General features: G+C 31.8%; 3 protein-coding genes across 3 annotated transcripts in view; 2 read left to right on the forward strand and 1 right to left on the reverse strand.

Moving 5' to 3' along the window:
• The window catches only part of LOC123666397 (microphthalmia-associated transcription factor), a 164,636-nt gene extending 149,375 nt beyond the window's left edge, over positions 1-15,261 (reverse strand). Inside the window, exon 1 of the mRNA XM_045600491.1 lies at positions 14,920-15,261. Coding sequence (XP_045456447.1) covers positions 14,920-15,080 — 161 coding nt within the window. The 5' untranslated portion in view covers positions 15,081-15,261. The remainder of the gene's footprint in view (positions 1-14,919) is intronic.
• Positions 15,262-15,776: 515 nt separating this feature from the next.
• LOC123666643 (probable small nuclear ribonucleoprotein G) lies at positions 15,777-18,149 on the forward strand. The gene is made up of 3 exons (XM_045600735.1): positions 15,777-15,973; positions 16,131-16,278; positions 17,829-18,149. Exons 1-3 carry the CDS (start codon positions 15,942-15,944, stop codon positions 17,877-17,879), a joined length of 231 nt encoding a protein of 76 aa, XP_045456691.1. The 5' UTR covers positions 15,777-15,941; the 3' UTR covers positions 17,880-18,149.
• A 9,114-nt stretch (positions 18,150-27,263) lies between these two features.
• Positions 27,264-27,505, forward strand: part of LOC123666500 (solute carrier family 12 member 9) — a 42,952-nt gene continuing 42,710 nt past the window's right edge. Inside the window, 1 exon segment of the mRNA XM_045600586.1 lies at positions 27,264-27,483. Within this exon segment, the coding sequence (XP_045456542.1) occupies positions 27,327-27,483 (157 nt within the window). The 5' untranslated portion in view covers positions 27,264-27,326.

Genomic DNA, 27,505 nt, shown 5'->3' on the forward strand with positions numbered 1-27,505 from the left:
ATGGTAATAAAATCTATAAAAAGGTTAATAAAGTACATAATTATATACAAAAGTTAATAAAGTTCATAAAAATTGCACTTAAATCGATTAACTAAATGAAGAAAACAAAGCAGCTGTCTACAAACTGATAGAAATAGTGACAAAATTGACCGTTACAACCATAGATTATACACTTATATACGGTTACAACCATCACTAATCGAATATCCATTGATTTTTCGGGCGTAAACGCCCCAATCATTCGATTTTCCGAGGCGTATAGACAAGCTACTTTTGTTACTTTTAAATTTATTTGAAATATAATTATACAAAGTTCTGCATCAAAAAAAAAAAAAAAATAAAACTTTTGGTCCTAGAATGGTTTATTTAGGACAATAATCGAGAAAGTTATGTCGAAAATATTTTTTTTTTTTTTAGTTTTTTGGCTCTCCTGTAAAATCGAGTTTTGGTGCTTACGCCCTTCGAGCCCCGAGGTATCGACATATCAAATAGAAATAATGCATATATGGGCTATAAGCTACCTGAAGTGGATCTGCTAATTTTGATATAGTGTATAGATAGCAACGTCTTCGCTGCGACAAAGCCAGCCCTGCGGACACCAACCCGCCTGCCCAGCGTGGTGACTATGGGCAAAACATATGAGTTCACGCCATTTTTGGTGCGAACTTTTGGAGGCCTATGTCTAGCAGTGGACTGGATTTTTACATATGTCTCGCTTTGATTCACGTCGTACGTAATGACGTAGAGCAACGCTTTTTACAATGATTTTGAGGGTTATTGCAAAGATCAGAATTCAATAACTTAAATATATAACACGCACAAAAACAAACAAAAGAAAGCTTAAAAAAAAAACAGAAAAGTATCGTAAGTTTAATTATAGCTTTTAGTATCAAATGACACCTTATCTACTTATTCACACTTATACACTGTAATGATTAATAGCAATCTTGTGCCAAACTGTCTCCTTTCATAGCCAACTGTATAACGTGTTTTTGTACACAAATATTTCTATCGACTTGTGACATCAAAATGTTTTTACAGAGCTAACATAGCATATTATACATTATTTACAACTATAGAAGGTAAATTTGTCAAACAAAAACTCAAAAAGTTCTCTCGATCAAATTTAAAATGGAACACATGACAAACACCATCTTTCGATTAAAAAAATAATCATCGAAATTGGTCCACCTACTAAAAAGTACGAGGTAACACAGATTTAGCTATGCGCTATTTAATATACCTATTATATATTTCATAATAGTATCTTAATTTAAGTGAGAGACTCTTTTTGAGACGCCTATATATTCCCGTTGACAAAACCTCGATCATGCACGGTAGAGGTTATGACAAAATAAATGTCAGTATAAAAATCGCGAGAGGAAGAGCTAACGTCAAATCTGCTGTATACTACGGATATCGTTCGGATATGCTTGTCAAATAAATATATATAATAATATTTTATAAATTAAATACTAATAAGATAAAATATATGTGATAAGTGTGAGGGCTATATGCGTTTCCCACATATATACGAATAATTGTATTTGCTCGCAAACGAAAAAAAACCGACTTCAATTACATCGACAAGTAATGCAACGTAGATCGACGAAAAAATAGTCAATTAACTACGCGTTATCAAAGATTACTCAAAAAGTAGTCATCAGATCTCGATTAAATTTTAATGTGACTACATGATAAACATCAGCTTTCGATTAAATTAAAAATTATCAAAATCGGTCCACCCAGTAAAAAGTTATTGCAGATTTTCGAGAGTTTCCCTCGATTTCTCTGGGATCCCATCATCAGAGCCTGGTTTCCTTATCATGGTACTAAACTAGGGATATCTCCTTTCCAACAAAAAAAGAATTATCATAATCGGTACATCCAGTAAAAAGTTATGCGGTATAATACAACGTAGGTCGACGAAAAAAGCGTGAAGTAAAAACGCATTATTAGATATAACTCGAAAAGTAGTTGTTAGATCTCAAATAAATTTAAATGGGACTAAATGACACACACTACCTTTCGATTAAAAAATTTTTTGTCGAAATCGGTCCACTCAGTCAAATGTTCTGAAGTAACATACATAAAAAAAAAAAATACAGTCGAATTGAGAACCTCCTCCTTTTTTGGGTTAAAATACAGTCGAATTGATAACCTCCTCCTTGGAAGTCGGTTGCAAATAGGTAGGTACGAGTCGAAATCGTACAATCGTGTTGGTTCCGTACAAAACAAACTAGATATTCCTAATATACCCCCACTTTTTAATGCATTACTTCCGTTTAATAATATTATAGTTTACATTACGAAGTCAGTAATTTCTAACTTTACTACATTTAGACTATCTTCCTTATTGAATTTGAATAAAAAATAGATATCTTAAATCTTTAAAAGGCACAGAGTAACTAAAACAAAAACACGTTATAGGTATATATTACAGCTCAAGTGGCTTCGTCCCTCACCGAACCAAATCAAATAAATATAAGTTTTATCATGTCACTGACGACAGTGCAGTAATCCTTTAAGTTATCTGAAGCAAGTACTTTTCCAAACACAGAATCGTAAATACATGTAATTTTTTTTACACACACGTCATCTGTCCCTAAAGTAAGCAAACTAATACTTATGTAGGTAACAGCTGACTGATATAACTTAACATTTTTTTCTTTTCGATAAACACATATAAATAATACATATATAAATAAATAAATATATTACACCCAGACTCAGGGTGGGAATCGAACCTACAACCCCTGGAACAGAAAGCAGGATACTACAAACCTCGCCAACGGGCTCGTCAGAAAAATACAATATGTATATGAAACATAAGCATGTTTGCTCGCAAACAAAAAAAAAAAAACGACTTCAATCACATCGACAAGTAATACAACGTAGGTATACGAAAAATAGTCATGTAAATACGCGTTATCAAAGATTACTCCAAAAGTTGTAATCAGATCTCGATAAAATTTAAATGTGACCATATGATCAATGTTTTTGATTAAATTAAAAATCATTAAAATCGGTACATCCAGTAAAAAGTTATGCGGTATAATACAACGTAGGTCGACGAAAAAATTGTCAAGTCAAAACGCATTATTAGATATAACTCGAAAAGTAGTTGATAGATTTGAAATAAATTTAAAAGGGACCAAATGACACAAACCACCTTTCGATTAAAATTTTTTTCGTCGCAATCGGTCCACCCAGTGAAAAGTTCTGAAGTAGCTTACTAGAACCTCTTCCTTGTTTGGAGATCGGTTGATAAAAAAATAGATCTATATAAATAAAAAATGAATCACCGAAATAACTAAATATAAATAAATAAATATAAATAAATAAATAAATATCTACACAATACACACTCGGTCGTCTGTTCCTAAAGTAAGCAACTTAATTCTTGTGTTATAGGTAACAGCCGACTGGTATATAGCTACATTTTTTTTTCGATAAACATACTTATAAATAATATATAGATATATGCGTATATTTTCTGATCGACTGCACTAAATCGGATGATTCTTATCGTATATTCCTTATCCTTAGTACAAGTTTAAATTTAAAAAAATATATATATTCGCCGGTTCATAACAGTTAAATATTAATAATACGACAAACGAATAACAAAAACATAAATACCTAAATAATTTTTGGCAGCTATCATTTTTTCTTTTGAGTAATCGTCGGGTGCCAAGTTCACACAGCCATCTTTGATTACGTTTTTTCATCTACCTACGCTGTAGTACTTTTCGATGTAATTGATGGTTTTGTCGTTTTTAGGGTTCCGTACCTCAAAAGAAAAAAACGGAACCCTCATAGGATCACTTTGTTTTCCGTCTGTCTGTCAAGACGCTTTTTCTCAGGAACACCTGGAGGCATAAAGCTGAAATTTATATCAAATAGTCAGGTCTACTGTCCCTTGGAGCTGTAAAAAAATTCAAACTTCTAAACCAATGCAATCAAAGATACAGCCGTTTATGCTGCAAATTCTTGACACTCGTAAGGGAATCAAAACCTACAGAGTACTTCCCGTGAATACAGAATCTTTAAATTTGGTACGAAGCAACGTCTTCTAACACAGATAAAGAAAAATTGCGAAAAGCATAAATTATTAGTTACATCATACAATAAAATATTTTTAATAATTTTGTTTGTACGGAACCCTCGATGCGCGAGTCCGACTCGCATTTGGTCGGTTTATTTTTATTTCTATAATTTTTTCCCTATCCTTTATTACAGTATACTCCTTCATTCTTCATTTGTATTTTTTTATATACCTATGACCAATAAACAAGTTTTCTTTCTTTCAACAATAACAACATAAATTTATTTTTCCGATTAATTTAATTATTTGTTGCGTGTGGAGATAATCCTGCGACCGCTAATGTAACTGGAAGACGCTACCATTGCAGTAGCTCTTCATCATCATGCCCCAGGCGCTAATCTTTTTTTTTTATGTCACTAGGTCGGCAAACAAGCGTACGGCTCACCTGATGGTAAGCGATTGCCGTAGCTTATAGACACCTGCAACACCAGAAGCATCGCAAGCGCGTTGCCGACCCAATCCCCAATCCCCCAGGAGCTCTGGTCACCTTACTCACCAACAGAAACTGCTTGAAAACAGTATTATTTTGCTGTGATCTTCTGTAAGGTCGAGGTACTACCCCAGTCGGGCTGCTCCATATTTTGAGCAGGAAATTCCTGCTGTGCCCTACTTCAGTTAAGCTACTCACAAAGGGGCGCAAAATGGTACGCAAAACATAAAATTGCTGGACATATTATATGGTTTTCGATTTGGGGGGGGGTTGCTAAAGAGTATTGTGCTCCGAGTGCGAGTTAAGCTCGCTACGTCACTGCTTTTCATTGTATTCGGTCAGTCGTTTTCCTAGGTAAGCGACAAAAGAAGACGGAGACTTGATGATACACGACTAACATTTCTCTATTTTGAGTTAACGTGACAAAGCACAAAATATTTATGCGTGCAGGCCATAGGCTGGCGCGGGCCGAAATTTAAATGGTTGATTCCGCTGTTTGTTCCGTACAGCGTCTACGGAATGAAAGACTTTCTCCGTTTATATATTATTCTTTATTAATATAGAATTAATCAGAATAATAGAAGACGAATAGAAACAGACAGATAGACACAAACAAAAATTGTATAAAATGTTATTTTGGTATATGAACCGTGTACGCATTTAGTAAAAGTGGTTATTTTAATATTACAAATAGATACTAAAATTTTATTTATTTGTATATATAAGCGCTTTCCGTATTTTTCTTTTTTATTTTAATTTAGTATTAAAATTGTTATGTATAATCAGAAAATAATTGTCTAAACAAAAACAATTATTTTTAATGATTAACTAACTCGGCAAAATTCGTACCGCAAAGTGTGTCAAGAAGTTCGTGGGATCAGCTAGTAACAGATAATTTTATCAATTACGTTAATAATACTACGAGTTCGTGCATATACAAATTAAAAGGTCGAGTCAATAACCTCTTCCGATTTGTTTCCGTTGTAAAGTAAACATAAAAAAATGTTTAATTTATTATTGACTAGCTGACCCGGCGAACTTCGTATCGCCTAACACAAACTTTATCGTATGGTATTAAAGTTCAAATTCACTTTTAAGTATTATCACAAATCTTTTGTATGGGAGTATAGAAAAGTGTTGTTTTTAGACTTTTTCAGGAAATTTAATTTTTTTTTTAAATTTTTCTCTCCGTAAGAACCATCCTCGTACTTCAAGGAATATTTTAAAAAAAGAATTAGCGAAATCGGTCCAACCGTTCTCGAGTTTTGCGCTTAGCAACACATTTTTTAACCGACTTCCAAAAAAGGAGGAGGTTCTCAATTCGACTGTATTTTTTTTTTTTTTTTTTTTTTTTTTTTTTTTTTTTTTTTTTTATGTATGTTACATCAGAACTTTTGATCGGGTAGACCGATTTCGACAAATTTTGTTTTAATCGAAAGGTGGTGTGTGCCAATTGGTCCCATTTAAATTTATTTGAGATCTAACAACTACTTTTCGAGTTATATCTAATAATGCGTTTTTACTTGACGCTTTTTGCGTCGACCTACGTTGTATTATACCGCATAACTTTCTACTAGATGTACTGATTTTGATAATTCTTTTTTTGTTGGCAAGGGGATATCCCTAGTTTGGTACCGTGATAAGGAAACCAGGATCTGATGATGGGATCCTAGAGAAATCGAGGGAAATTCTCGAAAATCTGCAATAACTTTTTACTGGGTGTACCGATTTTGATAATTTTTAATTTAATCGAAAGCTGATGTTTATCATGTGGTTACATATAAATTTTATCGAGATCTAATAACTACTTTTTGAGTAATCTTTGATAACGCGTAGTTGCTTGACTATTTTTTCGTCGATCTACGTTGTATTACTTGTCGATGTAATTGAAGTCGGTTTTTTTTTCGTTTGCGAGCAAACACAATTATATATTATAGATTAACTCTTAAAACAATAAAACGATTTGGACAATTCTTTCACAAGTAGAGCCATCATAGGCCAATAGTTAATGTATCCATATAGTTAAATACAGATTAATAGTACGTTGTAATAGAACTTTCTCGATGTTCACCTAAACACGTCATTAGCTTTCGTATTGACACATGATGATTTTGTCAGTGATTTATGTCAGTAAATCGTGTGGTTTTAAAATAATTTACTGATAAAATAAATTTTAATCTTTATATATATTATTATATTATATATTTCTTGTGTGCGTGTGTATGTTACTGAACTCCTTCTAGACGGCTGGACCGATTTTGATGAATTTTTTTGTGTGAGTTCAAGGGTATTCGAGGATGGTTTAGATTCACAATTTGGTCCACTGGAAAGTGTTTATTTAACTAATTTTTCATTTATAAGTAGTTGTTAATTTTGGAATGTTTTACATTAGATCCGGTAGACTGCGCTACCATCGCAGCATCAAATATTAAATATTATTCTATTTTAATTTCAGTTTGTCCCGACAGTTAGTGCTGCGATCAAATTGAAAAAAATATTTGAAATTTTGTGTTATGGCAAAACAACGTTTGCGGGGTCAGCTAGTAATATTTAAAACTTTGAATGTTGCTGCACAACTGAAGTCATTAGCCCTGCAGGAGACGCTACCGCGTAAAATTTATTACATAGTGCATACATTTGTCAATATTTAGGGTTTAAAAAAGATTAATAAACTAAAATTAATTGCAATTTGTGCCATAAAAGTGTGTAGAGAACATAACATTCCCATTTCTGAAGAATATAATCAATTTTTTTTGACCCGGTAGCAACAGTCCGTGTTACATTATGGGACGCCGCCGAGTTAAACCTATCAATCGAATAATCAATAATGCATGTACGAAATTTATGTCAGAGCACAACTTCTGAACAAGTGCAATGAATTGGGGGCCTCGTGAGGTGGGCATCAGTCAGGACAAAGTCGTACGTACAAACTATTTTATTACAAAAATATACGTCGACTAACTACTAATTATTTATATTTATTCTTATTTTTAGAATCATTGTAGTATCTTTGTTAGAAAAGCGATATCTCAAGTGTGGTACCATGATAAGGAAACCGGGATCTGATGATGGAATCCCAGAGAAATCGAGGGAAATCCTCGAAAATCGTAGTGACGACTCGTGCGGATGTTAATTATTTCGTCTACTTACGTTGTACAACTATTACTTGTCGATGTAATTGAAGTCGGTTGTTTTCGTTTTCGAGCAAACACAATTATTCATATTTTAATTTTTATCGGACGCCTGATACATAACACTAATCAGAAAAAAAGTTTTAACTCTAATTGTACAAATATGTTTTATTTTCAAATGTGAATCATAATTATAAAATTTTGTTACTTCAGTGCCAACAACGCAGGCTCTGTTACGTTCGAAATACGGCTGTTAGTATACTATGTATTTACTTTGTTATCGAAATAAATAATAATCTTAGAATTTTTTTTTGAAGTAAAGCTGGTGAATACGTGACGAGAGCGTTACGAAAAGTGTGATCGGGCGTGGCGAACGGAGCAAGAGAGATAGTTGCGAGCACGCAGTTTCTTTCTCTCTTGTCTCACAACCAGTTAAGTTTCGTATATCTAAGACACAGTGCAGTGCATTTTAAAATGGAAGTAGGAAATAAATACTAACTTCATTGCTCAGTTACTGTTTGCATGGCGTTACGTGTTCTATGCAGCACGGACACAGACACAAAATGACGAACATTTACATATTTACACCAGAAACAAATTATTTATACCAATACAAATAACCGTTCTGGGGGAGAGGTGAACTTATAACAAATAGCTTTATACAAATAATATATCTGGATTTTTCCTCCTCCTTTTTTGGAAGTCGTATTTTTAACCGACTTCCAAAAAAGGAGGAGGTTCTCAATTCGACTGTTTTTTTTTTTTTTTTTTTTTTTTTTTTTTTTTTATGTATGTTACATCAGAACTTTTGCCCGTGTGGACCGATTTCGACAAATTTTGTTTTAATCGAAAGGTGGTGTGTGCCAATTGGTCCCATTTAAATTTATTTGAGATCTAACAACTACTTTTCGAGTTATATCTAATAATGTGTTTTTACTTGACGCTTTTTTCGTCGACCTACGTTGTATTATACCGCATAACTTTCTACTGTATGTACCGATTTTGATAATTCTTTTTTTGTTGGAAAGGGGATATCCCTAGTTTAGTACTGTGATTAATTAGTTGCCTTGGTGTTTTCATTAGCTCTAGACTATTAATAGTAATAACTAATCATCATTACTGTCCTTGCTGTAAATCTTATCCCTATGTTCTTAGTGAGACATAGAGGGGACAATTTGTATCTATTTTTTTTTTTTCTGTTTTATGCTACGCTGTTATTCTGTAATTGTTTCTGTACCGTTCTCCAAATAAATAAATAAATAAATAGATAAGGAAACTAGGATCTGATGATGGGATCCCAGAGGAATCGAGGGAAACTCTCAAAAATCCGTAATAACTTTTTACTGGGTGTACCGATTTTGATAATTTTTAATTTAATCGAAAGCTGATGTTTATCATGTGGTCACATATAAATATCATCGAGATCTGATAAGAACTTTTTGAGTAATCTTTAATAACGCGTAGTTGCTTGACAATTTTTCGTCGATCTACGTTGTATTACTTGTCGATGTAATTGAAGTCGGTTTTTTTTTCGTTTGCGAGCAAACACAATTATTTTTTAAATCCTCATATTTATATAATGTAGCTAAGTACATAAAATTCCATTTCGTGTCACTGTGTTTGTTACAGAACTCCTACCAAACGGCTTGACTGGCTTTTATGGTTTTTTTTTTTTGTATTTTTTGGTAGGTTTGAGAATTTAGTATCTATGTGACAATGCTGTCCCTATCCATATGGCAGAACAACGTTTACGTAATAAAACTTGTCAATATTTCGAGAAATTACAATAATTTGTGCATGCGAATGGGTCATCAAATATAGACGGTTAAAGCTGTTGTTATGGAATAAATCTGAATAAAAATTAGGTTATGAATACTTTTTGTACGTTTTTGTATCTTTGCGACTTAGTATATGTTCAGAGCACCTCACCAATGAGGAAAATTAAATTTTCCAAACAAGAAGTACAGAAATTATATTTACTTTCTCTGTATTTATTATCCTAAATTAATTTTTTATTTAAATTAAATTATCGTAAGTTAATTTCATTTTGATTTGATTTTAATTGTAATTTTGATCCTTATTTTTTTATTGTGATTTTTTTTAACTTAGGTTTTTTATTTATTTATTTGTTTCATAATGTCCATATTGATTTTTTAATTTCTTCATTGATTACTTTTTTCGCTCAATGGCGATTAATCAAATTATAGTAATGTTTTTATTATTATTATTAAGTTTTTGATATGGAAATATTAATGTGAGACATCTCTTCTGAACTTTGTTATATGTTCTTTCTTAATATCGGAAACTATTTTTGGTTAAGTGATACTATTGTGTTTTGTGTTTCTGTATATTGATATACTACCGTTTGTTTCCTAAAAAAAAAAAAAAAAAAAAAATATAGTCAAATAAACCGGAAAAAAATTGTGAAAATAATATGCACATTTTTCTATTAATGTGCTTCGAGGGTTAACGTTATAGTGTAGTAAACTAGGGAATTAATCTAGGCTAGCGGTATCGCGGAAGTGCAACTGCGTCCCTGTGATCCCGCCCAGGCGTGTCGAAGGAACACCCCAGAGGTTTTAGTCCGTGCGACTCGGACACCCTCCAGCTCCACCAGGCTGTATGCATCCGTTAGGGATAGAAATTAGAAAAAAAAAACGTTACTTCATGGAAATCTATAATAGTAACAATTTATTACCCCAAATTTTTAACATCAATAATATAGTATTTATATGCAATAATACTAGCTGACCTGGTGAACTTAGTACTCGTCGTTTTTTTTTTTTTTTCTTTTTTTTATACAATACGTCGTTATTTTGTTTTTTCGTGAATGTAATCACTGAAAATGCAAAGTTTAAACAGCCAACGTGACTTACTTGATCTCTGTTTTTTCTATAAAATTATGAAAAATTATCTAAGTTGCCCAGCTCTTTTGGAAAAATTTATGTTTAGAGTCCCTCTTCGGATGCCTCGCAAGCCGGTTGAGCCACTCTTTCGTCCACTTCGTAGAACAGTTTTGGGTGCAAACTCGCCAATCTCACGAATTTGTACGCTCTATAATAGGTGTGGGGGATCGATTGACGTACACTGCATGTCTCTAACTGGATTTAAAACAGAAATTGCCAATAGGCTGACTTAGTATTGTAATTATTATTATTATTATTGATTATTAGTCTTGGTGTTTAGCACATAATTTAGTTTCTAAGAAATTTTCTTTTGTATACATAATATAAAAAGCACGTGGAGTATACCTGTAACTGGTTGTGCAATTAGCACAAATAAATTAAATAATATACTGTAGATGTAAGTAACATTGTAACAATCGTTGGTGTACCAAATAAATAAATAAATAAATAAATAAATATAATAATTCTATATAAATAATCTATATCGAAATAAATAAAGCTTATATCTTAAGTTGAAAAAAGTTATATATCTGTGCGAAATTCCAATAAAATCGATCCAGTAGTTGCGTCTGCGCATCTACGCTGCATCTCATGGTACAAGTATTATTCTGATGGGTTAAGTAGTTTTTGCAGTATAATCGAACAAAAAAAAAACCGGCTCGCCATTTATTAGTATAGATATAGTATACTCGTAGATACATATACATATATGGATTGTACCGCAAGCTCACCCGTTTTCCTAACATATAGATATATTCCTGTACTAAATAATATGCTTCTGTACATTGATCTATAATGCTTCTGTATTATTATACAGATTTGTAGCATACGTTAGAATTTCCTGTCGCCTGTCAACACACTCTTATGTATGTAAACGTAAACGATGTAGATATGACGCTTCACATTAGCGTCCCAGACGGAATTCACGACCGACCGCGTCTCAGATATTGAGCTATGTAACATATCATTAGATAACACAATATACGAGAGAAAGAGATAATTGACGGCGTAATATTAACATATAAATTATAATATCGATTAGGTTTTATTCGGCACGTCTTTGTTCCTATCAACAAATCGACACCAACAATTTATACTACGCCAACTCGAATTTTCGATAAGTTGGTTTTCTTAATGCAACTTGAATAAATGTTTTTATTTTGTAATAATAAAAATTGTGAAATTGCAATGAATAAATTAACTATTAAAGATACCAAATTCAAATAAATTTCTTAATTAATATAAAAGGTATCACGTTTTTCCCTTTCATGAGCCACAATTGTAAAGTTCGCTTTTATGAGTTAGCTTAGTATAAATTGCTGGTGTCGAAATGTGAACTCAATAAATGAAAACTTAATATGTAATGCGTAACACACAAATACATATTAGGTTTACTCCCATAATGTGACAAAAAATATTAGTTGTCAATAATGAAGAAATAACATAATATATTCAAAATGATATAATTAATATTTCATTAACTAATAAACTACAATTGCATACAATTTGAATAATATGAAGGATTTCTGTTAATCACGCTGGAACGGTTGATCCTTCCGGTGAAAGGTATACAAATAGTTTGGAAGAGTACAACGCTACTTTTATCCTAATAAATAATAATTGGATGTCTGGGTTTTTCTTATTACCCTAGGGGATAACCTCCTATAGGGTATGTTAAACGATATTACCCTGCCACCGACCCTTCCCCGGAGCTCTGGCTAATTTACCCCCTTTTTTTATATCACTAGGTCGGCAAACAAGCGTACGGCTCACCTGATGGTAAGCGATTACCGTAGCTTATAGACACCTACAATACCAGAAGCATCGCAAGCGCTTTGCCGACCCAATCCCCAATCCCCCCAGGAGCTCTGGTCGCCTTACTCACCAACAGCAACACAATACTGCTTGAAAACAGTATTATTTTGCTGTGATCTTCTGTAAGGTTGAGGTACTGCCCCAGTCGGGCTGGTCCAAATTTTGAGCAGGAAATTCCTGCTGTGCCCTACCTCAGTTACCCCATTAGGAGAACACCACTACTTGAGAGCAGCATCATTCAGCAGTGGTATTTTTTCACACGAAACAAGTAAGGGTCAATAAATAGCATGTTTTATACAATAATTATGAATAAACAAAATATTAATAAAAAGTTTTAAATTCGTTGCGTTTATGATGTTTAATGTATTTTCATTATTTTTAATACATTACGACTGCTATCAAAACTTTTTAGTCAAAAGGCGCGTAATGAATAGTAATGTGTAATAATAGAAAGAAAAAGAACGAGTGTGCTTTAGACCACACATCTGAAGTAAAACTTACGAAACGTAACTCTCTCTCTATCTACACTAACTTATACCTCCTTTTCAACTTCCGTTCGTCTCGCCCGACCACACTTTTCGTATTTCGCTCTCGGCACGCATTTACCAGCTCACTCCCCAAGTCAGCCTTAGTCAGCCGTGCGTATAGAAGTTTTAGTTCCACAATTGTGCAAGTTAAATTGTAAAAATACAAAAATGATATCGTTCCAACAAGCCAAAGAATTGAAAGAAGTGCTGCACGTCGTAAACATTTCAAAGATGTTACATAAATACACACAATCCACATTGATCATATTTTGCACGCCGCACGCTGTTTTAACCGACTTTCAAAAAAGGAGGAGGTTCTCAATTCGATTGGAATTTTCTTATGTATGTTACCTCAGAACTTTTGACAGGGTGGAGCGAATTCGATTTTTTTTTTTAATCGAAAGGTGATGCGTGTCATTGTCCCATTTAAATTTTATTGAGATCTAAACAAGTACATTTCGAGCTATATCTAATTATGCGTATTTACTTGACTATTTTCACTTCTTAAGAATCCATTTTCGTATAAGGCCCCCGGTATGAAAGAAAAATGAGGAAAAAATCTACTGAACGAATGACCGCTTTACGTTTTTGCTTTACGGTTCCGATGGATGGCGTTATTTGATTCGTTTAAATACCATTTGATATGGTATTAATCTTTTTCTTAGACTAGTAAGCCTTTTTGTGCCTATTTAGACAGACGATCTGAAGGAGTAAAGCCCAGTCATGCGTCGGAGCTGAAACACTTTTTCGTCGACTTACGTTGTATTATACCGTATAACTTTTCACTGAGTGTACTGATATTGAAAACTTTTGTTTTAATCGAAAGCTAATGCTTATCTTGTGGTGCCCTTTAAATTTGATAGAAATCTGATGACTACTTTTTGAGCAATTTAAGTAATTTAGATAACGCGTATTTAAGTACTTGACTATTTTTTCGTCTACCTACGTTGTATAGTAATACAACAAGACAATACATACATCGACAAGTATGTCGATGTAATTGAAGTTGGTATTTTTAAACAAGTAAAGTCGGGTAAGTAACAATACTCATAATACTTACTGTAAGAACGCGAGAATTTTTTTATTTTTATTTTGGCCAAAAAGCTTATTTCATTTTTTATAAATTATGAGACTGTGATTTTACGTATTTGAATTTATGGGCTATAAGTCGTAAACAAATTTAAAAAAATATACATACCAGCCCAAAAACTTCGGAGAAACGCATATATACAAAAACTTATAATAATTATTATTTAACGAGTTTCCTCGGTAATATTGAAATTAAAAATTAAATTTCCCGCGTTTTTTATTTCTTTATACAAATCGAATTACAATTACATATTATCTTTTTAAATACATTTCATCTTTTAATTAATTTATTTATATAATATTAGCATCTAATTTATTACCCCTTATTATAATTTATTAATTTTATTTGATTCCAGAGTCACGAGACTTCATCAACAAATCTCCACTCAAACATGGATAAAGAGGTTAATTTTGAAAGTAGCATCGTTCTGTCGTCAAATTACAATATTTATCTTGTAATATTATTATGAAAACAAACGCTAAACTGTTTCTATGTTCCAAATAATACTGGTTAATAAAATAAACTTGTAAGGTACACGCGGGAAAAATTATCGAAATTTAAATTTTTTATTAAAAATTTTGAATTAAGAAATATGCGCGAAAAAAAGTGAATTAGTAGACAACGTCAAATAAGTAAACACGGTTTTTAGTAGATAACTTTCACAAGTTGTCATAAAAAAGAAAAAAGTGAGATTGATGTTCAGCCAAAAAATGCTAGCAGGTGAAGTTCGCAGAATAAACATAATCATCGTAACTGGGTGTTTTGCCAAGTCGTATTCAGGGTCGCGGGCGTTCCTACTTCAGTGAAATTGTTCCTCATACGTATAAAAACAGACACTAAAAATATTCGCAATAATCACGCGAAATAAACTTTTACGCAAGTCTATGTCTATTTATTGACATTCAGACTTACCTTTCGGTGACTGGTACGGCTTTGGACTTAAGCTCGTAAAACATGAAATCCTGGTGAGGCTGAGTGGTGTTCATTCCGTCGAAAATCCTCTGGTCAATATTAAAATCGTTCGTTAATAGAGAAGCGAGATCGTATCCCATGTCAATACCGGATTCATCCATTTTTAACAGTTTCACAATCACTAACTTTTCACTGATAACGTGTACGATAATTATAGTTTTAATTATACATAATTATTAAACGAAACGTGATAATTTAAATAAGAATAGGACGAATATCTTAACAGCATCCATCCTCCCAGCTGTCTACTTGTTGCTATTGTTGATTGTTATATAGATTTATACGTATGAGATACGAATGACTATAATACTACACATTTCTGAAAATCGCTGTTAGCCTTGACTAATATCAACTTATTTATACTTCTTCATTGAGCTTTCTTATACGTGTGCAAATAATTTTGCAATGGCAATTTTATTTGATAAAAAAATTGTGAATTTGTAGGGAATATAAAATAATCATTTGTACAAATACGGTTCGTTTGTATGCCACATGCCACAATGCTCGTGTTTAATTATTTTTGAAGTAAAGTTGTTTGTTTTATTCTCTTCTTGGAATTAGAATCCCTTATTTTTTTTAATGGCAATCCAAACACCACTTGAATAACCTAAATTGATAAACGTTCAGGAACAGAACTGTTGAAAAATACTAATAAGCAAAATATTATTATTTTAACTTAAACAATATTTATTATTTTAAGAATTCAAATTTTACCAGATTTTTTTATCTATGCATTATAAAAAAGTATTATTTATTTTTTATTATTTCCCAATAATTTTTATAATCTATGCCTTTACGCTTCTAGTATCCAGTTCTTTCCTTCTGTCCTTTCATGCATTTAATTGAATAATTCACTCATAATATACTCCTTGTCCGCTCCTTGAAGTCGGCTTTTTTAAACACAAAAAACAAACTGAAGAATAAATAAGTTACTTCTAAAATAATTAACGAAAGAGTGAAAAATGTCGAAAGCTCACCCTCCAGAGTTAAAAAAGTACGTAAAACTGTTTAATACATCAAAATGCTAAGCATCCCGCGTATTATAACCTAATTCTGTAAACGCTTTTGTTGCAATACAAATTATTAGTTCATGCCAATGCTGTCTATTTCTTTATATCAATTAGGTTTTAAATGTGATATTTACTTTTTAGGTACATGGACAAAAGACTTACAGTAAAATTGAACGCTGGCCGTGTAGTGCTTGGAGTGCTGAGAGGTTTTGATCCTTTCATGAATCTAGTTATGGACGAAGCCGTTGAAGAATGTAAAGATGGACAAAACATCGCTATTGGCATGGTGGTAAGTTATAATATAGTTGATTTAATACATAATTAAATTTCTAAATGCGTATATTTTTAAGATTATTATGTGAGCATTAGTTTGTACAAAACAGTGTCATCTATGCTCGGTTTTTCTTAAGATTAAACTGAACTGAAACAAACTTTCCTTAGTATAAGTAATTATTGTTATAATGCCTTTATATTATGTTTCTAGTACTACTAGAAGCTACGAAACTAAACTACATAGTAATGTTAACATTATTTAATAATATTACTTAATGAGTATCAATAATTCTTCCTTAATATGTGTGGCTACGGCTGTAAATAATATAGTTACCCCCCTCTCTTCCCATTGTGTTGTAAGAGGCGACTAAGGGATAACAGTTCCACTATCACCTAGGAACTTACAAAGCCGACCGATGGTGGAATAACCACCTAACTACAGGCTTTGTAATATACAGACTAAAGATGTGCTGCAGCGTCTTCGGTGCGACAAAGCGAGCCTTGTGGTCACCGACCTGCCTGCCCAGCGTGGTGACTATGGGCAAAACACACTAATTCACGCCATTTTCGGCACGAACTTCTGGAGGCCTATGTCCAGCAGTGGACTGCGATAGGCTGAAGTGATAATGATGAATTTCTCCTTAAAAACTCCTATTTATATCTTCTAATGTTAAACATTGAACTCCTCCGAAACGGCTTGGCCGATTTTAATAAAATTTTATGGGCATATCGGGTAGGTCTGAGAATCGGCCAACATCTATTTTTCATACCCCTAAGTTATAAGCGGGGGGGATTAATCGGGTTAATAACATATATGGCAAAGAAACATTTGCGGGGTCAGCTAATGTATATGATAAATTTAGTTGGCCTCGACTTGGTTGGCTATCGACTTCGAGCTATTAAATAAATATATAAGAGAGCTACTTGCACCCAGTAACAGGCGTCGTCATAATGTTGAGTGTAAAACAACTGTTACGCCAATCTTAGAAAGCAAGGCTAGAAAAATAGTCTGAAGAACTCGTTCAAACCTCTTTTAGAACATAACAAAACTTGCTTCTGGTTTAAAAAAAAATCTGACTTCCAAAAATGAAGAAGGTTCTAAATTCGATTGTTTTTTTATGTATGTTAATTAAGAACTTTTGACCGGGTGGATCTATTTCGACTAATTTTTTTTTTAATCAAAAGGTAGTACGTGTCATTTGGTCCCATGTAAATTTATTTGAGATGTAATAACTACTTTTTGAATTATATCTAATAATGTGTTTTTACTTGACTATTTTTACGTCGACCTATGTTATATTATACCGCATAGATTTTTACTGGGTGTACCGATTTTGATGATTTTTAGTTAAATCGAAAGCTGGTGTTTATCACCTGGTCACATTTAAATTTCATCTAGATCTGTTTACAAGTTTTTGAGTAATCTTTGATAACGCGTATTTACTTGACTTTTTCTCTACCTACGTTGTATTACTTGTCGATGTAATTGGAGTCGTTTTTTTTTTTGCAAGCAAATACAATTATTTGTATAAGTGCTTCTACTTAATTTTTTTTTTTTTGTTACAGGTCATCAGAGGAAATAGCATCATTATGTTAGAAGCACTAGAAAGAATATAAGTATTATAACTTTCGGTCTATTATTTAAGTTTCTATTTTTAAGTTAAATATTGCACTGTGCATAACTGTTCCAATAAAGCATAAGCAAAATTTATTAACCGTTTTTGTTGACAGAAATGTAGACTAATTTTGTAAAAAAAATTAAGACTGAAGAACACAAAATACAAGTAAATAATACTGAAACAATCTAGACATTTGTACTTTACTAATAGAAAATTCTGATAACAAGGTTTGATGCAATCATACAAATAAAAGAAAATTAACCATCAATTTTTTTCTTCACTACCTTAAAACCATACTAATAAATAAATAGTATAAATAATTATGTATGTAATGTATATGCTAACAAGTTTTCTATACACAAAATACTTTGCAAAAGTAAACAAAATCTGCTTAGAACTTTTGTTACATAGTTTGTTTTTGTTGTATCTGTTAATTTCGTTTATAACATACTAGTTACTTTCTAAAGATGTATGTAATATTTTTTAAATTGTGTGAAAATTGTAGATGCCATTCTCGAAACGGGCCATTTGACAAATAATTTGAAGTGTAGGCACGTTAATGATGTACTATGTCAGTCTCATCTCAAAGTCCGCTTCTCACCTTGTGCCCTTTCCTTAAAGACTTGGTTGGTAGCTAAGACTATATTGAAGCTAGACAAATCAAAATTATTTAAGTAGGCTTCAAAAGCAGTTGATTTGTCATTTACAGTTATAATAGTTCTTTTACAATTATAGTTGTTCTGTACTTTGTAGTTTGTATCTTTAAAAATAATAATTATAGTTGATGTGAAGATACCCCTGTCTAAGAATGTAGATTCTGTAGAGAAGATTTCACAAAAGACTGCAGTTATTCTTTAAACAAAATTAAAGTAGCAAGATGATCGTTAGTGGGGTATAGTAATGAGCTAAACTCATCTAATAATAAGATAAATTAATAATAAAAAGAAAAACCAAATAGATAGGATATCTATAGCCCCAATTTATTTGAAATAAAATGATGGAAAAAGACCATGCGCAAATAGACGTAAGAAGTGCGAGCTAAAAAGCATGATAAAATAAAACAATTTTTTGGTATTTTGAACACACTGATTAATTTTTTCTATGTACAGATTAGTATTCATGTCTATAGTTAGAATATGACTATAATCTTTTTTTAATCTATTCTTTAATTCACTTGATCGTACTGTAATATACTGTATATGTATTCGCTTCAGCCCACTGCCACTGTTGGGGACTCCCACCGGTAGGCATCGCTCTTCATGTTGGAGAAAGTTCGAAGCTTAATCCACAGATTAAGTATTAGTTAGGCTTACGGCCGAACCCAATATTCAATCTAAAGATAGAGATAGGTAGTTATCATCGACTGCAAATAACTAACTATCTATCCTTTGTAGTTGTCCCAATAATTCGCATAGGGGACTACTATCTCCAGTTAGCTGTAGATAGACCGGCTACCTGAGCTCTTCCTTACATTCCAGTATACGCAGCGTCACAGACGGCCTCAGTTATGTTACACAGATGTTTTGTAGTATTTAAATTTGTCATACAAATTTTATTCATATTAAAGTAATCTTGTTTTATAAAAATATGGACAAATTAATTTTTACACAGACTTTTTAATTTATAATAAATGATATTATTTTAATATGGAATCCATGGTAAATCTAGTAACGGAACGTTTTAACACGACACGAAAAGACGCTACGACGCCATTACGCTTTATTGAATCGTTGTTTCGTTTGAATTTGTATATTTTTTTTACAAATCAAATTATACAAATCATTGCAAATTATAGGTACAATCATTCACCAAATTGTTTGTTTTATTCACAAGATGAGTAAAGTAAGTATTATTTCACAAGAAACATATAATTTTTATTCAATTAATTGTTGCAAAAGAGCAATATCATTTGAACTGCTACTTGAACTTGAGTCTGCCATTATTTTTCACTCGAAATTAATTTTATTTTAAACAAAGAAAATACTTTTTCAATTAATAAATCTTAGTTATCCCCCGAAAACTATAGATCGGATATTGTTGTTACTAAAGATAACCAACGTTACTGACAGATAGAACTCTAATAATATTGGGACGCTTACACTGTCATTTTCATACGAACTGTTATAGTTCGCGTCATGTAAAAAGAACGCTGGCCTTGAAGCTGCGCAGAAGCGATTTATCGGTCTATTTGGTGGTACGGGTAGGGGGACGGGAGTGTTTATCACGTGTCGCATGCTTGCCGGTGTGCTATTGGTTGACAGCGGTTGACAGTTCGACGTCGACTCAAATTATTATCGCGCACAAAAGTTTTAAATTACAAAATTCTCCATTTACTATTTATTTCACTAAAAAACAATTATCAATTTATCATTTTAAACACATAAAAACTATTAAGATACGAATATCGAGAGTACAGATAATTATTTTTTTTGAATACGACAATTCAATAACTAAAAAATTTGTTATTGCTTTTGTTTAAAAAAAATTGTGATTTTGTAAAGTGATAATTATTATACTTATTTAGTCCGAATTATTCGCACTTGTATTTCTAGTATTTTTTAATGTACCTACCAATAACCATTATACGAAGCCGCGAGTGAAAGCCTAATTAAAAAATAAAACAGTAGTACTTGTGCGCGAGTATACCCATGCGCAAACGCACCCCCTCCAGTTTCTTTCAGCGTTCTTTTTACATGACGCGAACTATATCTCTAGTAAGCTATCCTCCCTCTCGTCGATAGACAGCTTTGAAGGATAAGATAGCCTATCGTCGACAAGTTTATTGGGTCAGTAAAATGAATGATAGATAGATATTTCTGTCTCTAGTAGGACATAACCAGAGATAGATTGAATATTGGGTTCGGCCGTTAATCCACCACGATACTCCACTGAGGGTTGGCGGATATAATTCCTACTATGAGTTAGCAAAGTTTAAATACTCTGATATTGGCAAATCCGCAAGGGAGCCATTTCAAGAATAATAACATTAACGTGCTCTCCGAGGCACGGTAGGGACCCACAATGACTGCTTTTTTTTTATACCACTAGGTCGATAAACAAGCGTACGGCTCGCCTGATGGTAAGCCATTACTGTAGCTTATAGACGCCTGCAATACCAGAAGCATCGCAAGGGCGTTGTCGACCCAATCCCCCCCCAGGAGCTCTGGTCACCTTACTCACCAACAGGAACACAATACTGCTTGAAAACAGTATTATTTAGCTGTGATCTTCTATAAGGTCGAGGTACTAGCCCAGTCGGGCTGCTCCATATTTTGAGCAGAAAATTCCTGCTGTGCCCTACCTCAGTAAAATATACACAGAACACCATGACCATTACTTATTTGTAAACTAGCGACCCACGCCCGGCTTCGCATGGTAGCAAATACTATCAGTGTTCATCTACTATATAATATTATGGACGTATTGTAAATTGTACATATAAAGTTTATATGTATAATACGTGTAATTTGTATTATAAACCTTCCTCCAGAATAACTCGTATTTACTAAAGAACCGCATAAAGTTGTAAAGATCTAAGCATACAGACAGCGGGAAGTGACTTTGTTTTTTAACCGACTTCCAAAAAAGGAGGAGGTTCTCAATTCGACTGTATTTTTTTTTTTTTTATGTTACATCAGAACTTTTGACCGTGTCGACCGATTTCGGCAATTTTTTTTTTTTAATCGAAAGGTGGTGTGTGTCAATTGTTCCCATTTAAATTTATTTGAGATCTAACAACTACTTTTCGAGTTATATCTAATAATGCGTTTTTACTTGATGCTTTTTTCGTCGACCTACGTTGTATTATACCGCATAACTTTCTACTGGATGTACCGATTTTGATAATTCTTTTTTTGTTCGAAAGGAGATATCCCTAGTTTAGTACCATGATAGGAAACCAGGATCTGATAATGGGATCTGAGAGAAATCGAGGGAAATTCTTGAAAATCCGCAATAACTTTTTACTGGGTGTACCGATTTTGATAATTTTTAATTTAATCGAAAGCTGATGTTTGTCATTTGGTCACATATAAATTTAATTGAGATCTAATAACTACTTTTTGAGTAATCTTTGATAACGCGTAGTTACTTGACTATTTTTTCGTCGATCTACGTTGTATTACTCGTCGAAGTAATTGATGTCGATTTTTTTTTCGTTTGCGAGCAAACACAATTATTTGTTTTATTGTGTGCAATAAAGCTATTTATTATTGTTATTATTATTGGTGATATATCGTATTATTCACATGGTATAACTTATACGAGTTATATGTAAAGAAAAACGGTCCATTTTTTATGATTAAAAGACAAATTTAACAAAAGCATGGCTAGATGGCCTGTTGTATATTATAAAGACAAAACACTTCAGATAAGGTTGTATAGATTAGTACTTTAGCCTATTTCTTAATGGGGATAAATCTGTATAATCAAGAAGCTTATACAAAACACTGGAGAGTGCATCGTAAACAATGCTTTGAACTTGAAGACAAAAAATTTAACCTTGAATTACGTCACGTATATTCCTTATCTCTTTCTGTAGGGTGACCACGTTGATCCTAAGTTTAGTATCCATGCTATTTAAAAATTTTGTCAAGCATTTAGAGACTTCTTCTTCTTTATTCTGTTAGCTCGCAAAAATGAAAAGGGACAGCGGTGTCCCTTTGGACGATAATGGTAATAATCTATCAAAAAACGTTTACTATTTGAGCTGATATTTTTATCGTTTCTAGCTTCATTTTGAAGATTATTTCGGTAGATTATGATGCGCTAGGGATAAGGAATTTTCAAACTCAAGTAATAATTAGATCCACCAAATTTGGTAGGGTTAGAAACGTGATGACGAAGACGCGTTGTTACTTGATGGACCCTATCGTAATATTTGCGGTTAGTTTGATCTCAGCCCAATCCACGCGGGCATATCCGTCTTTATCTCCTGTAGTGAGCCATGTAGTGGGTGTGGCAACGTCGCAATTTACCGTCATTGGTAGGCCGATGCGTAAAATAAAAAATCAGTAGACATGTTCTAGCTCAGTATAGTTTAGTGTTGATAAACAGACTTACACCAATTAGCTGCTTTATTTTTATGGCGCGCACACTTTGAGTATTAAATGCACATGAACGACACCTAACACAATAAATAATTAGATAATTTTGTGTTTTTAGAAACATCCAAAAGTGAATTGAAAAAGGAAACTGATGTAACAAAAGTTACAATGAAAAAAGACTACGTGTAACATTATGGCCCATTTCTTTTAAACCACTGAACTGATCTTGATGAAATTTGCACTGTACGCTAAGATTGAAAGATTCTTAAAACAAAAAAGATTTTTAGATAAAGATCAGCAGCGACCTATCAATGGCTCACTACTGAGCGTAGGTCTCCTCTCAGAATAGGGTTAAAGGCCATAGTCTATCACGCTGGCCCAATGCGAAATGACGGACTTCACATACCTTCGAGAACTTAATGGGGAACTCTCAGGTGTGCTAGTTTCCTCACGATGTTTTCCTTCACCGTTGAAGCAAGTGTTATTTAATTACATAAACGCACAACTTCGAAAAGTTAAAGGTGCATGCCCGGGATGCCCAAATAGGAAGCCACAGTCCAAACCACTAGGCTATTAATGTTTAGATAAAGATAAAGTAGATATATTTAAAAAAAAACTTCTTCAAAAAGCATATTCTCTTTATTAAAATAGTTTCTTATTATGAATAATAATTATTATTATTCTTGGGCTTAATGGCTCACATGAATAATAAAAGTAGTCAACCTAAAATCAAAATCAAATCATACTGTTTTTTGAAGTTTTGTTCAGTGTTGCTATAAAAATAAAATGGCAGCTCCCTATAATTAGGGAAGTAAAACCAGAAAGGAGAACACTGACCTTACGAAAACCTGAAAATCAGCATCCACATCAAGGTAGGTACAGATAAATATGCTTTTATATGCATGCTTTGACCATGCTCTTGAATAAGCAATGCAAATGGTTCTGCGCAAAAAATTGGGTAAAATCGTCCTTTTAATAATAAATAATATTTTTTTGTTAAAAAAAAATATGCTGATCAAGTTAAAATTATACCAAAAAAAAACACATAGTGCATAATTTATAACAGGACAAAGTGACCGCAAACGAAAAACAAATAAAAGAAAAAATGAAAAGAGATACAACATAAACGTATTGATCAAAAGTTGACAACACACATATTGATTGGGATTTTTTGAAAACATAACTGGGGTGAATGAACTTGTCTTCACTAAAATGTTTAAGATGCTCTCTCCACTGTTTAATAAGCTTCTTGGGTTAAAACAATGATTAAAGAAAAAAAATCTTCATATTTTATCTATGGGATAAATTGGATGAAGGATACAAAAAAAAAATGTCAAGAGCAAGAGACAAAAGAATTTTGAAATTGACAGCACGGAACTTACATTTGTGATGTTTGCCGTTTGTTGATAATTTCTAAGAAAAAAACGAGTATTTGTTTTCGAATTACCAAAAATATAACACAGAAATGTTGAACAAGTAATTTAGTCAATGTTTTAAGCGCTCGTTAAAATAATACATTAGGACTAAAATATCTAAATAATATTGTAAGTTTACCATTTCAAGTATTTTACCAAAAATCATCGATCATATTTTTTTTATTTTTTTTTTTATTTTCATTATTACGGCAAACTGGTTTCATTAATCAAATCGAACTTGAGAATTCTGTATATTTTTTTATCCTTATTTAGAATTTAGGTTTAGATGAGGTCATACTTTGTTTGTTCTACATTTCTATACATTGTGTGTATGTAGCACAAGTTGCTTTGTAATACTGTTAGTTGTTTTACTGTAATTGGATTGCATTGTTTTTTTTTTTAAGAATTCTAGTTATTCCACTGAACTTGCTTGTACTTGCAGTCTTTGCTTTATAATGTCAAATTAGAATGTGTTAACAAAAGTTAAAAATATGGGAGATATACATCTCAGTAAGTAAATTAATTTTCTAATATTTGCTGTATAATTTCATTAAATTTTCTTGTAGCGCTAATTACTTCATTGATAATTTTTTTTATGTATGTAATTCTTTTTAAAAAAATATTTTATTAAGTATATAGTTAAAACATGATAATTAGTGTAAATTGATATATTTTAACAAATAACAAGAGCTATAAAACTACAGTAGTATTAATTTATCTTTGTGTATATTTTGGAATAATCATTAAATTTTATAATAACAAGTATAGTTTTAATAACATAATATTACAGTTGTAAGTAAAGGATTCTTTTATATAACTTTCTGTATATATGGGATACTAAAACTCTTGAGACCATAATAATGTAGATAATGTAGATGCTTCTTATCATCTGACCCTTGTACCATCAACCATTTATCTAAGTTTTACATATGTGTAACATAACAACGTAATTATATTTAATAAAAGCTGTGCTCGCGGCTTCATGCGTGTGGACTAGTGACTTTACATGTTCAGTGTGATTTCTTTTAATTGGCATAACTTTTTTATTTCTGAACCGATCAACATGTAACAAACACTAAATGTTAAGCTAAGCTTGCCTAAATATATTAGTGAAAATCACAACTAAATTGGATGAGCCGTTTCTGAGATGAGCATGCACTAACGCACAGAGAAACACAAAAATTCTGACAATCATTGTTTTGGGTGCTATTTGCGTTGATAAAGGTCCAAATAATATTTTTTCTCATATAAATTTGAGTGAGTCTCATATAAATTTGACAGTTTATTTTTATTAAATATATAAGACATTAGTTGACTCCTTAAAATTGGAATCGGAAAATTATACAATGTGTTGCTCTGAGAAAACAAAGATTTTATTATACAATTTTTCTTTATACATTTTGATACAAAAATAAATTATAAAAACCCTTAACCTACCTGAAAAAACAAAGAAACAACATTTAAAGTTATTTACCAATTCCTATACATAAAATTAAAATTAAAATTAAAAATACATATTAGTACTGCTATAAAAAAAGGTACTATACAAATATACAAACTCAAAGGAATATATTCCTTTATATATATATATATATATATTGATGGAATTTTTTAAAATATGTGTTTAAAAATGTTATAATATGTTTTAAAATCAATTAAAATGTTAGTTGCCTAGTTACATTATATAACTTATTTCTACTAGTTGACCCCTCGGACATTGTCCTGGTTTTAATGTCAAATGTGTGCAATTAAAATAATTGTTACATTTACTAAAATTGTCTAATTTTCTGCATTGTTATCTTTATTTTTATTTTTTATTATTATTCTTAATTATTTATTTCATAATAACCCTTTCAAAACTATCAGCAAAACTCAAAAAGAACTAATAAAATATTTAAAAAATGTATAATCAATCATCTAACAATTTGTTAAACATTTGCGGGGATTTCCCATATTCTATAGCCAGAATCAACATTATTATTAAAAAAAATCATATGCAAAATTACAGTCCATATTTTGTAATAATGTATTTGACTCTTGATAAGAATTTTATTACATTGAGTATTGAAAAACCAATACATTCATAACATTGTAATAAACATTGCATATAAAATTATCACCAGTAACATGTGCACCTAATCTAGAACTAATTGTGTGTCATTCAAAAGGAGATATATGTTGTAATTTATACTAGTGATGTAAAGTAAGTCAATAATTATAATAATTTTGTTATCCGTCAATGTATGTATGACAGCGATGCATAGGAAAAATGAGTTGTAGGGGTCGTTGTGAGAGTAACAAAAGCCTTAAACAAATTTTACTACAATTACTTAACTAATAACTTAATTTTACTACAATTTTATCTGTCTGTGTGTTTTTTCACCATCATTAAAAACTAAACGTAACATTATTGGTTGAGCATCTAAGCTATTATCTGATCCAAGTGATAGTTTGGTACACCATTTAATTTGGAGTTGTTATGTATATACTGTATATAGTGAAACTAACAAATTTGTATTTATGAATATAATGTATTCTTTATTATGCACTGCTTAGAAATGAAACATAGAATATTACAATACGTTATGTAATGTTCTTATTATTTGTTTAATCGATAAATTCTTAAATAATTAAGTAATATGAATAGGACATAAATATGTTTAAACAAGAACAGCTTTGTAAATATAATTGTGTCTCTTACAACTTGTAAATATAAAAGTGTTGATTTAATTAATATTATTGTTTAAAAGTTGTTTTATGTATCTATTTTATTGCATAATTTTAGAATAATAACTCATAAATTAAAAAAATTTGAATAAAGATTTGAGCAATGTTATTATTACATTGAAGTGTGACCATGAAACTAATTAAATTCAAATATTGCGATTCCGAGTTAGAATTAAATTTATTGAAATAGTCTTATTATTTTTGCAATATATTTCTTCTTTGTTGTAAAAATCCTATTTCTGAAAGTTGCTTAAAGAAATGCTTCTTTTTGTTTCAGGGACAAAGCCTCCAGAAATGGCTGATACCTTAAACCCCCTTGCTCCGAGCTTGAATGACACCACCAATTCTTTGGGACTGATGAATAGACTAAGGATGAGGTTTAAAAGAGCTGCACCGCCTCGACCGCCTGGAGATGGTGATTGAATATTATTTTATCC

The sequence above is a fragment of the Melitaea cinxia genome, chromosome 26, assembly GCF_905220565.1.
Source record: "Melitaea cinxia chromosome 26, ilMelCinx1.1, whole genome shotgun sequence".
Classification (NCBI taxonomy): domain Eukaryota; kingdom Metazoa; phylum Arthropoda; class Insecta; order Lepidoptera; family Nymphalidae; genus Melitaea; species Melitaea cinxia.